We start from the raw sequence: 14,393 nt of genomic DNA on the forward strand, positions 1-14,393 counted from the left end.
TCGAGAAGTGAGTCTTCAACTTCCGGAAACATGCTCTGCTTCCCTCGGAAAGCGCGCCTCTGAACATTTGTTTTCCTGAGGGCATCTTCTTGGGAGCACCATCGCCATACACATTTTTCGTCAACGCCGAACTTTCATCCAGCCACTCTTTTTCCTTCTTTCGCGTAGTGAATCACTTTCAGCTTAAAGTGAGTGGTATAACTAACATATTTTCCCATCGAGGAAAAAGAAAATCTTCAGCTCACGAGTGCAGAACAAATCTGGGCAACGATGCATTCCGATTGCGAGATCGCACGTGATATGCTTCGGGCGATCGAGGAAATGGCTGTAAAACGGAGGAGCGAACAGACTTGGATTGGGTTTGCTGGCCTCACCCTTTGTAACGGGTGGGCATCGCTGCGGCTAGGAGCGCCCCCTTTGTAATGGAGGTGGTGGCCGCTGCCCCCATGCTCGACTTTTTTTTCCTCAAATATTTTGTTCTTAATTCTTATTGGCAATTCTACTTCTAACCTTACACTTCATTTTGGCTTTCACTTGATTTTTGGGCCCCACCTGGCGGCAGTAACCACAAAACGTTCCGTATTTCTTGCACCGCACAGTAGACGGCACTGCCCAACTTCCTGAAACTCATGGTGCAGCTTTTACTCGGGAAACTTTTTAAAAGTTTTTTTTCCCAATTTTCTTTATAAAGTTCGGGGTGCGGCCATTACACGCGTGTATACGGTATACACAAGTATTTTGCACAACACTCGGCATACCTTACAAGAAATGCTTTTGGTATGGCATCTATTCCCGGAAACTTTTTGACATCTAAGTTGAGCAATAAAGACACAACACCTTCTTCTGATAAGGAGATGTTGTTAATAGGCAAATAATTACTGCACAGGTTCAAGTTTCGTCTCATACCGTCGTCATATGTAAACACAGTACAAAAAAAATTAATTGAAAGGTAGTGCCATTGAAGCTTTATCGGTCACAGTATTATCATTTATGAAAAACTTGACAATGGCTCCTTTTTTGAAGAGAAATAGCGACAGAACTTTGCCAGGGAAGAAAGGAGAAAATTCTTCATAGACAGTATAAAAGTACGTTTTGGCTTTACGGGTGCTGTTTTTTAACTGTACATGCAATGTGAAAAGTTTGCGAGCATTATTTTTCGTTGGACACTTGTGGTGCTGCTTTCTTATTTTTTTCATCTTTCTTCCTAGGTGTACAATTTCCTTCGTTTTCCACGGGTTCGCTTGATACTGTCTTTTAAGCCGTACAGGTATGAAGTGCTTGATGCACCCTAGAACACGTTCCTTGAAAAACACCACAAGTCATCTACAAAGCATGCATCGCTGTTCCAGTTGATAGAAGGCATGCTGAAATCACCGCCTAGTAGTATGTTACAAAATTACTTTTGGTGGAACATAGAAATTCGTTCAGTTCCTAAAAAACCTATTATCACTGTTTGTGGGCTGGTAGTGATGTTAGGAAGATAGTGAGAGACCGGAAAGCGTGGCGTGACATGGTCCATAGGATCACAAAGAGTCGGACGTGACTGAACGACTGAACTGAGAATCCACCTACGATGATGTTACACTCTTCTAGATGTACTTTGACCATGATGCATTTAATCGCAGGTATGCAGGTAGTCTTATTACGTTCAAATTTTCTTGAAATATTATCGCTACGACACCATCTCTAGAATTTCTGTCTTTTTTGTATGTATTTTAACCTGGTGGTGTAATCTCATCATTGCTAATGTTACAGTTTAACAGGCTTCCGTTACAAATAAGATGTGTTGTTTGTATGTTAATGCTATGCTTTCTAGGTCTTCAGATTTATTGATGATGCTCTGAACAATAACGGGTAATGCATCGAAAAGGGCTTTTATTGCTTGTGCTATTCAACTTTGGGGGCTTTGCTTGGTTGTCTCTTTGCAAATGGGAACACTTTTATTGCTTGCGATATCCCATTCAAACAGCTCATTGTTTATTTTATTTTGTCATAGACCAGCTGAAATTTTCCCCCTCTGCCTCTGATTTCACTTGTGCTGTCCCATAATTTCGCTTTTAACTAGTGGCTACTGAAAAATCCTCACCAACCGAGATGTTTGTGTTTTTAAACTTGAAGCAATTCTTGAGTGTGCTCACTTTTCATGGTGGTCGATCAGTTTAATAATAACTGGCCGTGTTTTGTCTTGTTTCTTGCCTTTCTATGTATTCTTTCGGCGGACAGCTCTAGCACACCAAGTTTGGTGTTGAATACTTCCTCGACCACACTTGTAATAAGGTTGTCATGTGTTTCATCGTCTTTCTCAGCTATACCGTAAACAAGGACATTGTTCCATCTTGAGCGGTCTTCTAGATCAGTCAGTTTTGTCTCTAGACTTTAAACAGTGTCCTCGAGGCCAGACATTTTTTTGTTAATATCTATGATAGCTGTTGTTGGTTCTACTATTTTCAGTTTTGATTCAATTTCATCTAGGTGTTTCTGCATGTTCTTTTGCCTTTGAGTATTTCAGTTAGTATTTGTTCAGTTGTAGGCCCGGGATTGTTCCTATGTCACCACAACACATTAATAATGATGAAACAAAATTGATGCAAATCAAGAGCTGCATTTAAACACTACATGGGCACCTCAGCAGCACAAAACATCGGTCACTAGTTTTAACAATAGAAACTGTGTCACTAACGTGTATGAAAAATACCAATGGATTTGATATGATGCTGACAGGCAGCCAGCCAACAGGTCCACTGAAGTAACTTGAAGGCGGCGTGCTTCTTATAGCCAGAGTTGTTGATGTGGATTATGCTGAGCATGACAACAGCCAGCTGTTGTCATAAAGCGATGGTTTCTCTATGCAGTCTTCGTGAGAGAATGGCACCTCAATGACCATGTGCACAGGAGCTTGAAAAGACTGTTGGTATGTGCAATCTCCGTTCGGGGATGGTGCATTGATGAGTGAGCATGCTGATGCTTGTCCCTCGCTGCTGATCAGTGCTATGCAGCCAAGTAGGAACATCTGCATGAAAAATACCAATGGGTTTGACAGTGATGCTGACAGGCAGCCAGCCGACGTGCCCACCTCCAGCCGATGTGCCCAAAAAATATACTTGAGAATTCAGCTTCGCGCCACTGACAGTGGGAACGCTCAGCAGTGGTTTTAAAAGGGGATGTGTGGATCGTATTGCAAAAGACGTTGATTTTAGAAAATGTTACTTTTCACTTTGACTCAGTTGAAACTTTGGCCGTGATGCAGGCATTGTGAAATTGGGGTAGATGAGCCATACGTGAAAGTGCTGGAAGATATATGTAGTGGCTGCACAGCAACCATAGTTCTGCATAAATAAAGTAACAAAATTCCCATAAAGAAAGAGACACAATCTCCCCAGTACTATTCACAGCTTGCAAAGTATTCAGAGACTAGGAATGGAGCAGTTAGGGATAAGGGTAGATGGAGAATACCTCAGTAATCTGCGATTTGCTGATAACATTGCCTTGCTAAGCAATGAAGGGGATGAACTGCAAATAATGATTGATGGCCTAGACAGGAAAAGTAGAAAGGTTGTCTTGAAAATCAATATGCAGAAGACTAAGGTAATGTTCAACAGCGTCGAGAAGGAACAGCAGTTTACATTAGGTAGCGAAGCACAGGAAGTATTTGGTGAATATGTCTACTTAGGACAGGTAGTAACTGCAGATCTGGACCATCAAAAGGAAATAACAAAAATAAGATTGGGATGGAGCGCATTTGGCAAGCACTCGCAGATTATGACTAGCAGCTTACCGGTATCGCTCAAGAGGAAAGTATACAACAGTTGCATCTTGCCTGTACTCACCTATGGGGCTGAAACGTGGAGGCTAACCAAGAGAGTTCTACTTAAGTTGAGGACAACTCAGAGGGCTATGGAACGAAAAATGGTAGGGGTAACATTAGGAGATAGGAAGAGTGCAGAGTGGGTCAGAAAAACAACTCAAGTTACCGACATTCTAGTGGAATTAAGGAGAAGAAATGGGCATGGGCAGGACATGTAGTGCGACGAGAGGATAACCGATGGTCGCTTAGGGTAACAAACTGGATTCCAAGAGAAGGAAAGCGTAGCAGGAGGTGGCAGAAAGTTAGGTGAGCGGATGAGGTTAAGAAGTTCGCAAGGGTCAAGTGGATGCAGCTAGCACAGAACCTGGTTAATTGGAGAAATATGGGAGAGGCCTTCACCCTGCAGTGGTTGTAGTCAGGCTGATAATGATGACTTTTCACTTCTATAACACTCATACTCTCTTGTACCAATTAGATGCTTCAAATAAATGTTCAGGCAAAGTAGTTTAGAACTCTAAGGCTTGTTTTCTCAAAAGTTTGTTATGAGTATGTCACTTTGCTTGTGTAAAGCATATAGCACTGCAATGGATGCATGGATTTGAATGCTCTTTGCTTTGCCAATATATGCTCTGTATCAAGAGTCTCAGACAGATTTACCATCTAGGCTCATGTTTGTTTCATTTTAAAAAACAGAAGATGGTGCATACTGCATCCTTTAAAAAAAGAGCAGGGAAATTCAAAAAGAAGTTGGGAGTGTCTTGATTTATACCATGCTCAGGGGTGGAAGTGTTGCTCCAATTGCCCCATTCTGCTCCAAACTGCTTTTCCTGCTCCATCCTGCTCCAAAATGCAATATTGCTCCAAAACACTCCAAACTGACTGCCTTGATGTTCTGCCATCAAATTTAGCAGAACACAGGAACAATGTCATTGCACCAGTGGCAAAGATATAACACATCTTGTACTGGGCTTAACACAGATAAACTTTTTGTAAGGGAAGGAAGCATGGAGCATAACAAATATTTATTTGCAAGTAAATTTAGTTTGAGGCACAGGTCTTTGAAGTTTTTAATTGTGAAAAAGGTGCACTGTGTCTGTGACGTAGCACCTCTTTCTAGCCTTTTGAATCGCCAGTGGAGAGAGTAGCAAACGAAGCAGATAGCATAAACTACCGCAAGCCATTAGGAAACTTGTCTGGCTGCAAAAAATACACAAGTTTTTGTAGTACTTTGATTATGAAAACAAGCCAGCACTTCAATACCGAGGTCCTTTGTCTCTGAGAAGCACTTCTGGTCTATGTCAGACAAAATCATACTTGAAGCTTTATGGGTTGGAACACCAAAGCGGTTAATCACTAGGAAACTTCTCAACAGTGTTGGAAAGGCATATGGCCTACTGCCAAGATATTAAAAATGAGCACGAGCATTGCTCAAGCAAAGAATGGTGAACTATTTTGGCAGGAGACAGTGAAGTAAAGCTGAATGATGATACACCCTACAAAGCTATCTATGTTCCAAAGCTACTCCAAAATGCTCGAGCCACTTCCACCCCTGCTGACCTCCTCCATGTTTACAAAGAAACAAAGTGATTGAAGTGGCGCGGCAGTCATCTGCGATGTCACGAAGGCACCTTTTTGGCAGACAAAATAACCAATTCTCAGGAATTTATCAGATAAGCCCAGGCATATGATCAAAGAGGATCATGTAATACTTCATATTTGGAGATTTCGAGCTGTGTTGTAAATAAATAAATAGGTAGATATGCGCAAGATAGGGAACAGAAATGTTATTCCCATTCATCAGGACTCTAAATTAGTATCGTTGCTCAAGCACGTCGAAGTGGTAGACTCGACATTTGAATCCATCAGGTCAAAATAGGTAAACGTATTAGGTCAGACTAGGTGTTCAGTTATGAAGTGCACTAGCAAGCGTTCCGTTTGCTGCTGGTCTGTTCCAAGTGGTTGCTAAGGTCAGCCTGTGTTATATATACATATATATAGATATATTGTTACGGACTTGATTGCAAACAGAGCACGGAGGAAGAAAGAAGAAAGAGGAACAGTATATATATGCACACTTTACATGCTTTGGCTGTTTGTCTTGTCAGAGATGAATGTGAAGTTGGAAAGACATTGAACGTGCATAAAAAGAAATCAGATTGTAGATTTTTTAGTTCAGAAAAAAAAGGCAATTATCACTGGCGTTTCACCTTAGAAATGTGCTCCAAGACATAATTCAAATGCTACATAACTCTTGTTTCGTTTCTCGAAAGCTGCTCCAAAATGGATTTATTACTGCTCCCAAAGCTGCTCCAAATGCTCGAGCCTGCTTTCATCCCTGCATGCCTATTAAATATTAAAACCATTTACAAACCCATTGCCAATTTCGTAGTTGTGCTAGGCTTTCCACAAGGAAGCAAATGCACAGTGATAAAATAAAAACTATTGCAGACATAATTGGGAAACTTTATAGCTTTCTGTTTCATGTTATTTCGAGCCAGTCTGCCAAATTTGATTCAAGTAAAAAAATTAAAAAGTTATTCTGCTTGGTGGGTGTGATGATTGCGTTAGCCTCAATGATACCCTGTCAACAGATAACCAAAGCCAGGTTCTGTCTTTCAGAGGCTGGTTTCTTGTTTTAATTTACGCATCGAAAAAACAACGAACCTCATAACAAAGCAGTACAGGGCATGAAGATTTGTTTGTTATACCTGACATTTGTTTTAAATGTACACGTAAAAATTCCTACAAATATGTCTGGTAATAAAATAAATGCGCATTAATATGGATCAGAATGCTGCCAAAATGCAGAATTCTTAAAATTGAAAGCTTATTACAGTCCAGCCCACTTATAACGAACTTGATCGTCATGCAGCATTTGTTCGTTGTATCCAAAGTTCGTAGTAAGTGGACCACCTATAATATGGGCAAAAAGAGCCAGCGAGACGAAAGTTAACTTTATTTTTGAAATAGTCCATGATGCATGTCTGCTTCTTCAAAGCTGATTGCATCACTGCCATTTCTAATTTTTCCAGCGCGGTAATATGTTCATCGCCAAGGCCTCTGCTGCACACGAGTTTCTTAAGCAACGCGATGTAACTGATCGCAGTTGAAGTGTTCACAGCAACCAGCGGTAGAGCAGCATCCTCGTCATCGTCTTCGTCGGTCTCTGGGAAGTCAGGAAGGGCTCGCATTTCATGCACAATAGCTTTGTCAGTGCATGGCTCCGCAATGTCGGCGTCGTCATCAGCAGAAACGAAATCGTCCCAGGCAACATCAGGTCCGGCCAGCTGCGTGTCAACGACGCGTTGCCACAAGTCCTCGTGCGACCGGCCTTCCGGTGGGTGATATATGGCGTCCTCGGTGCCTGGGCCCATAAAACCCGCCTTGCGGAAGCAATTTGCTATGCACTCTGCGGTGAGCTCCATCCACGCCACTTTCAACATCTCCACGGTGGCAAGCAAGCTGATATGAACTGGCATGGCAGCATCAATCGCGATCAACAAGTGTTGGATGACGCGCCGCCGGTAGCACTTCTTGAACGCATGAATGATGCCCATATCCAGCGGCTGAATTTTGCAGGTTGCATTGGGAAGCAAGAAGAGCACTGTCACCACACTCAGGGAAGGCTGCACATGGTGCACTGCACAGTCATCCAGCACGAGGAGGACCTTCCTGTTTTTTCATGCCATGTCGCGGTCGAACTCGACAAGCCACTCGGCAAAGTCACGACTCATCCAGGCTTTGGCATTGTTCCTGTAGCATATAGGCACGTAGCTTCCAAAGCATCACGGCTTGCGTGACTTGCCAATGACAAAAGGCAGCCGCCGGTCACTGCCGTCCATATTGACACACAGAACGGTTATGCGCAACTTGCTGTTCTTCCCTCCTGTGCGCTTGTCGCCTTTCAAGGCATGCATTTTAGATGGCAACATCTGATAAAACAACGCAGTCTCGTTGGCATTGTAAATGTCCAATGGAGCATAGCTCGTGATTGTTGGGAGGTTGTCGGAAAGCCACGCATCGATTTCCTCGTTGTTCACAGACGTGACCTCGCAGACGACCGCCTTGAAAACAATTCTGTGGCAAGCCTTAAACCAGTGGAGCCATCCATTGCCTGGACTGAAATCGGGAAAGTCCGAAAGGAAGGCAAAGTCTTTAGCCTTGGAGAGCATCAGCGGTCCACTGATCGGAACGTTGCAAGACTGGGCGTCAGCGAACCGCTTCAGCAGTGCATCCTCAACGCCTGCGTAGGTCGCCTTCTGAAGGCGCTTTCTAGTTGTCGGGTCAGCATTCACGGTAGCACCAAGAATCTTTCGTTGCCCTTAGCAATGGTTGAAATGGTCGATTTCGACAGTCCGTACTTCTTGACCAGTTCGCAGTTTTTTGCACCTTGAGCAAGTTCATTAACAATGGCCATCTTTGTTGTGATGTCGACAGCTTTCCTTTTAGCACCTGAAGAGGTCGGCGTACAGTCCTTCATCGCACCAGGCGCAAGTCAAGCCCTTGGGCTCGCGCTTTGAGGCAGCCTTCAACTCCCCGATCTGGGAAAGGCACGGATGCGGCAACAATGTCAACGTAGTGCCATTGCACAGAAAGAATCAACGGCGCAATGCCCTCAGCGCGGGGTGGCAACGGAGCAACAAATGGAGAACCGGTTTGAGCTGGTAGAGCAGGTGCCTGACTTTCTGGATTGGCCGACGTAGATCACGTGGATGCATCACAGCGACGTGGGCGGTGCCACTGCGTTACTGCGTGCGCGTGCTTTTTCGTTTTCATTTTTCAGTGCGCGCTTTTTCTTTTTTTACTTCATTTTACCCGCAAAGGAGTGCCGGGGGACGCTTTGTGCGGTCTGTGTTCGCGTCGTGTAAGGGAACACAAAGTGCACGAAATTCGCCTGCCACAGGTTCGCAGTCGAGCGAAACCGCGCCAAACACTGCCAGATCGGTCAACTACAGGGGCCCGACAGCTTTGCGTTCGCTCTAACCGAGTGTTGAGGCCACAACAGTTCGTTCTATGTGAGACTGCCATTGCCCCAATATATATTTTGACGGTAGCACCGCCCTCGTTCGTACTAAGCGAGGGTTCGTTATATCTGCGGTTGTTATAAGTGGGCTGGACTGTACAAACATAAAGCTCGCCTTTCGTTTTGTGGCAGAGCTGAAATTAACACTCAAGTTGGGATGTTGCCTCCATGCAGAGAGAGTTGTTTAAAAAATGGTGCAATCTTGGCTTTGTTGGTGGCATCTGCACTTATTAGAGCTCGCTTTTCTTGCTGGTTTTCTATAATAGTCATCTTTGTCATCATCTGCGGGAATTAGCCGATTGATGATTTCTTGGTCACTCAGTTTGGGCGCCATGGCGCCACAACCAAACTGTCATCAGTATTCACAAAGTACTAAAATATAACATTGGGAAGCGCCAGCTGATGCAGCAGCCAGGCTAACACACTTCTAATCATTCTTAATGGTGCCTTTAGAGTAAATGTCTTCAATCAGCACTTCATTTTTCTGCTCGCATGCAAGGTTGCCGACAGTGTAGGAACAACAGCGAAGTTTGTGGCAACATGCTTTTTTTTGCAGCCGCTCTCAACAGTACTAAAGGACATTTGCTGCAGGCGAGACTGCTTTCCTCTTTTGCATTGCTGTTTTGTGCAACAGAGTCAATGGACTTGCTGAGGGCAGGTGCAGCATATGCGCACGGTTTTGGTTTGGATCGGAGTAGAAGGGGTGCGTGGCATGAGAAGGCAATTGTGAATATCACATGCTGATCACACTCAAATCAGCCATTGGTCAAGTTTTTGTTGGCAAGTTTTCCAGCTTTTTGTCATTGAACATCGCTTGAATGAAAAAAAAAGCACTCCTTTGTTATAATTGATCGAGTATCAAATTCGGGATTTTGTTTTGTTATACAGACAGAAGTTCTATATAAATAAAGCATAGACCAACCAAACTTTGGTCTTACTTCATTTTACTCAATAATTCGCTATTCGCTATATTCGTGTTCTTTATAGTGCTGTTAAACTAAAATTGTGTGAATACCGACTAGTGCCTCTTGAATCTAATATCAAATTGAATAGAGAAAACCTGAATATCAAATCGAATATCTATTGGTAACAAATTCATTCAAACATGTGCTCATATACGTTCTGACGCAAAAATAGCAACTGCCACACATGATCCGGCAATAGCTTTTCTCGCCTAAATGTGACAATGTCGCTAGCGGTAGAAATAGTTTTTCACTTTAACTTGCTTTGCTGTTGTAGCCACGTATTTCATGACCATTTGGCACAGCCAGGAAAGTTCTGCTTGCCTATTTTCTAGTATTCAAGAGGGTCTTTATCCCTGCTGCAAACTGGCTCTAGAAGGTACAGCTTAAATTTATCAATGTGACCTGGTTCCCGGTTGTGTCTTCCCAGATGTCATTCCAAGTTTGTCACAAGTTTGTCAGTATTGTTCCATATACTGGCACTGAAATCTTTTTGTGCTGTAGATGTTTAGGACTAAGCACAGTCACTAGGGAGTGGAGTTAACGAGTTCTGCAGCTCACTCCGTGGAAGTTCCAGAAGCCTTGTTTCTTCAAAGCTTCAGTACAGAAAATGATTTTGAACCTTGGGTCACATACTAATGCCATGATGTGCTCTTTTTTTATTGTGGCTAGGAAATCTTGTCTTCATGCTCTTCTGCAAGGTTTTTGCGAACAGTGATGTGTCATCTGCAGCACAGTCCTTCAGCATCATAGGCGTTCCATTAAGGTATCATATCACCGAAGACAGGGTTGCATACTTCTGCCCACACAGGTCTTTGGTTGCTGAAGCAATAGGCTTAAGGGCCTTAACGAATCCAGCTACTGTTTTTCATTCATGCCGTGTCAGGTTGGATGCCATTGTCTCAGATGTAGCAAGTTCAAGGCAAACTGCCTCTTTAGGCTGAAGTAGGTGGGAGAGCATATAATGCTCGCTATTCCACCTGGTGTCTGCATCCTGGACGAGCTTCAAGAGAGGTAGCTCCATCCACTGCTGGCGGTCCTTAAGTCTTGCTGCAGCTTGGGCACTGTGCTTGTAATCGCCCACTATTCTACGGCATTTGCTAAAAATGGCGAGGGCAACCTGAACTTTCTTCTTATGCATCTTTGATGGCCAATTAACGTATGGTCTAAACACTGCATGGCAGTACTCTGAAAGTCCCAAAGAGCCACACGGAAATTTCTTGCATTTTCCATCACAAAAAATTGGTGCCGCTTGCATTGGCAGGACGCACTCGCTCTTTATTGCTTTTGGGTGCATTAAGGGGAGATGCTACTCGAAAAAAAAAAATTTTAATAAGCCACCCAGAACAATGAAATTTGGTGTCCTTAAACTGTATTTCCTGAGTTTTTTAGAACACTAATTAGTTTTCTTGTAGCACGCATGCTTTTGCATAGAAAATTTTCACTGGGAATGAAGAGCAATAGTTTATTTTGTAGCTTGCTAACTTTAGAATCCAGATAACTAGCACAAATTTGGACATGAAAGTTCCTAGTACGGTAAAAAATTATGGTGGTGTTATCCTTTTATTCTGGGGGATCATTACTGTTATATCAAACCTCTATTAACTAATATTATAGATACTGAAATTCTGAATAGTTATCTGCAAGCTACACATTCTAAAGAGTATGTGTGCCAAGTTTAATTGTGATACGACAAATATCAGTACAAAAAACCCTGTGCGCAAACTTGGAAATTTGCTCAAAACTGCAAAAGGAGAAAAATGCATTTCAAAAGTTCTGTATTCAATAAAATGCAATTGAAACTGCATGAAATTTGGCATGGAAGGTCATGGGCTGCACAGCAATCATCCCCCACCATTAGAATGCCCCAGCCCCATAGGTTAGTCCTTCATGGTCCTTGCGAGCAGTGTCCTCCATTCGAGCCTTCCTCTCTATGCTACGGCGGTGAGCGCGTGCCTCAGCAGTCTGCTGTGTAAACATCTTTTGGATGCGCGTCCCATCACTGGAGTCACTGAGCACAAGGAGTCCCTTAGATGGAAGAATGCCAAGCTCTTCCAGGACCCGCTCGAAGCTTGTGTGTCCCCTGTTGAACCACAAGACCGCAACGGTTGTGGCAGTTTCAACAGCAGTGCGAGACGCAAACCTCGTTTTTGGACACAGCAACCATATTTTGCTGTTCAGACTGCACTGTTTTGCGTCTTGCCTCGAACACAACGAGCCAGCAGTTTTTCCTCTGTAAGCCGCTTATATATTGGCAACAATGCCTTCCCTTGGGCTTTTTTCAAAGACTGGTGTGTGGTCTGGTGGTGGCTGTCCAAGGGCTTCCGCTCGCCTGTGCTTACACCACGATGTAGCACCCTTGGGCAATACCTGTGGCTACTAGCCCCATTGCTAGAGCACGAATGCAGATACGATGCCCAAATGCTGCAGTACATAGCATGAACATCACCCCTGTTGTTGGTTATTGCTATTTGATAGTATGCCTGCAGTTTCTGTATCGTGGGGTCCTTCAGCTTCTCTCCGTGCGGAAGTGGTGTCTTCAGTTGCCGAAGGGCTGCCCCTAGGCGCTTTGCAACATGGTTAGTGCAGTCCTCTTTCTCTATGGTTGTGGCACCATACACCTGAGCCTCGGATACAGCAGTATGTGCTTTACTGTCTCCATCACTCAAAAATGTAGTGAAGCGTAGTGGTGTCTCGTACAACGGGGTTCTCTGCCAAATGCGAAGTGCTGCCTCCTTTTCCATGGCATGCGACGAGCACTCCACATTTTTTTCGCACACGGGACGGTGGAACGCCTGCCAAACCTCCTCTTCTTCATTGCTCAATATTTTGTGCCAACTGCATGCCAAGCAATAATTTGACAACGCTTCAAAATCGAGGCACAGTCCACTGTTGAGGGACACAACAGTGCCGACACCATTGTGACCTATATGGCCCCTCTTTTGCCATGTGCCATTGTACATAACAGCTGCACCGCCGACTCCTGCCTCGATCTCGCGGGCAGTCTTCATATTTTGTGCGGCAGCGTTCATGGCCGTGGAATGCACTTTTTTTGCGATGCCATGAAATGTCTTCTGGTGCATCGGTTTTGAAAGACCGATAATGGCGCAAAACCGCACAAGTTGATCATAGCCAGCACCGATTGTGCGGGCGGCTACCACTGCTTTTACATTTGTAGCAAAGGCGTCGCGCGAGCTCCCGCTGTCGTAGCTTCGCTCTGCGCTTCCGTCTCCGCTTGCCACCGCACGCCTCGAGCTGCTGCCTCCGCTTGCCGCCACATGCCTCGAGGTGTACGATGCAGACAGAACAGATTCGGGACACTCACGGTTTCCACAACAAAGTTCGAGGAACGACGAAAGTCCCTTGCATTTTTGAAGCGACTCGCTGACGAAGAGTTGGCTCTCGCCACAAGCAGGACACGTCGCGTCTTGCACGAGTAGCGTCGGCGCATCGATGTCACACACTACCGCGCTGGCAGAGCTATCACTCGCTCTTTCTTCGTTTTCGAAGAGTCCAATCTTCCATTCAGAAGCACTAACAAAGTTCAAGGTAGAGTCGATCTCCTCGGCATCGATGCTGTCGTTAGGCCTAGTAGGTTCCGGGCAACTTTTCTTGCGTATCGTTGTCGGCGTCGACCTGCGCCTCCTTCCTTTGAACTTAAATTTAGTATGAAACTTCTGCACGCGAGTATTGCACTTTTTCGGACTGACCATGATCGCAAAACTGAAAAAACGCAGAAGTGACAGTGGCAGTCTCTCAATGCTTGCAAGCGGCAGAAAACAGTGGAACCAGGGGGTAGGCTTCACTGCACAAGCTGCTCACCCGCAGCCAATGGCGTCGTCAGAATCGCACCACGTGATCAAAAAACACGCGAGAAAGGTTGCGGAACGCGCTTTTTTATTATTTCTAGTGAAAATACGAAACTGGTGGCCGTTGCACATGCGAGAATAAGCCTTGGCCTATCTCCGCCAAGCGACCGCCATGGCGTGCGGAGAAGCTGCTGTGCATGGCAGGCGCGCAAAGATGGGCAACTTGCGAGGCAACTTTCGGTTTCTCCGTCGACCACGACTCATTCAAACGTATTTTTTACTAATTTCTGGTGCGAATATCACTTTCATTATTCTAGATAAGGTAGCTGAATGCTTAAAAATTCCGAAATAAAAAAAATCTGAAAACTGAAAAAAAAAACCTCATTTTTTCGACCCGCATCTCCCCTTAATGTTGGATGTAGTGCGACTCTTAGTCACTTCTGGTTGCCCAACATCCATGCCCGCACTTCGAAGTTTAAGTCAACTAATGCCACGTGAGACTAATGTAACTCTGGTTTGACTTTGATGTCCACATTTCACTTTTGAACAACAAAGACTGCACATCTTTTTACAGGTTGGCATGAATTCGCTACTTGACAGTGCTACAGTGTCTCTTTACAGGTCGGTGATGATTGTTCTTGAAAAAGTTTTCCAAGATGGGATCTTATATGGTCGTGCCTCATTATATAACCCTCGTTAATATGAACGACTCGAATTATGGACAGTATTTCTGGAGACGAAAGTTTTTCACTTCTTTTATGCCTCTTTAATATTGACATCTTTGAGCGGACAAT

General features: G+C 44.3%; 1 protein-coding gene across 1 annotated transcript; it reads right to left on the bottom strand.

Moving 5' to 3' along the window:
* Nucleotides 1–11,647: 11,647 nt before the first annotated feature.
* LOC146183764 (uncharacterized) lies at nt 11,648–13,503 on the bottom strand. Its single transcript, XM_084608423.1, has 3 exons — nt 13,038–13,503; nt 12,161–13,007; nt 11,648–11,873 (listed from the first exon to the last, which is right to left on the bottom strand). Exons 1-3 carry the CDS (start codon nt 13,501–13,503, stop codon nt 11,648–11,650), a joined length of 1,539 nt encoding a protein of 512 aa, XP_084464549.1.
* Nucleotides 13,504–14,393: the final 890 nt, after the last annotated feature.

This window comes from Amblyomma maculatum, chromosome 7, assembly GCF_055883805.1.
Source record: "Amblyomma maculatum isolate TAMU_Amacu chromosome 7, ASM5588380v1, whole genome shotgun sequence".
NCBI lineage: Eukaryota > Metazoa > Arthropoda > Arachnida > Ixodida > Ixodidae > Amblyomma > Amblyomma maculatum.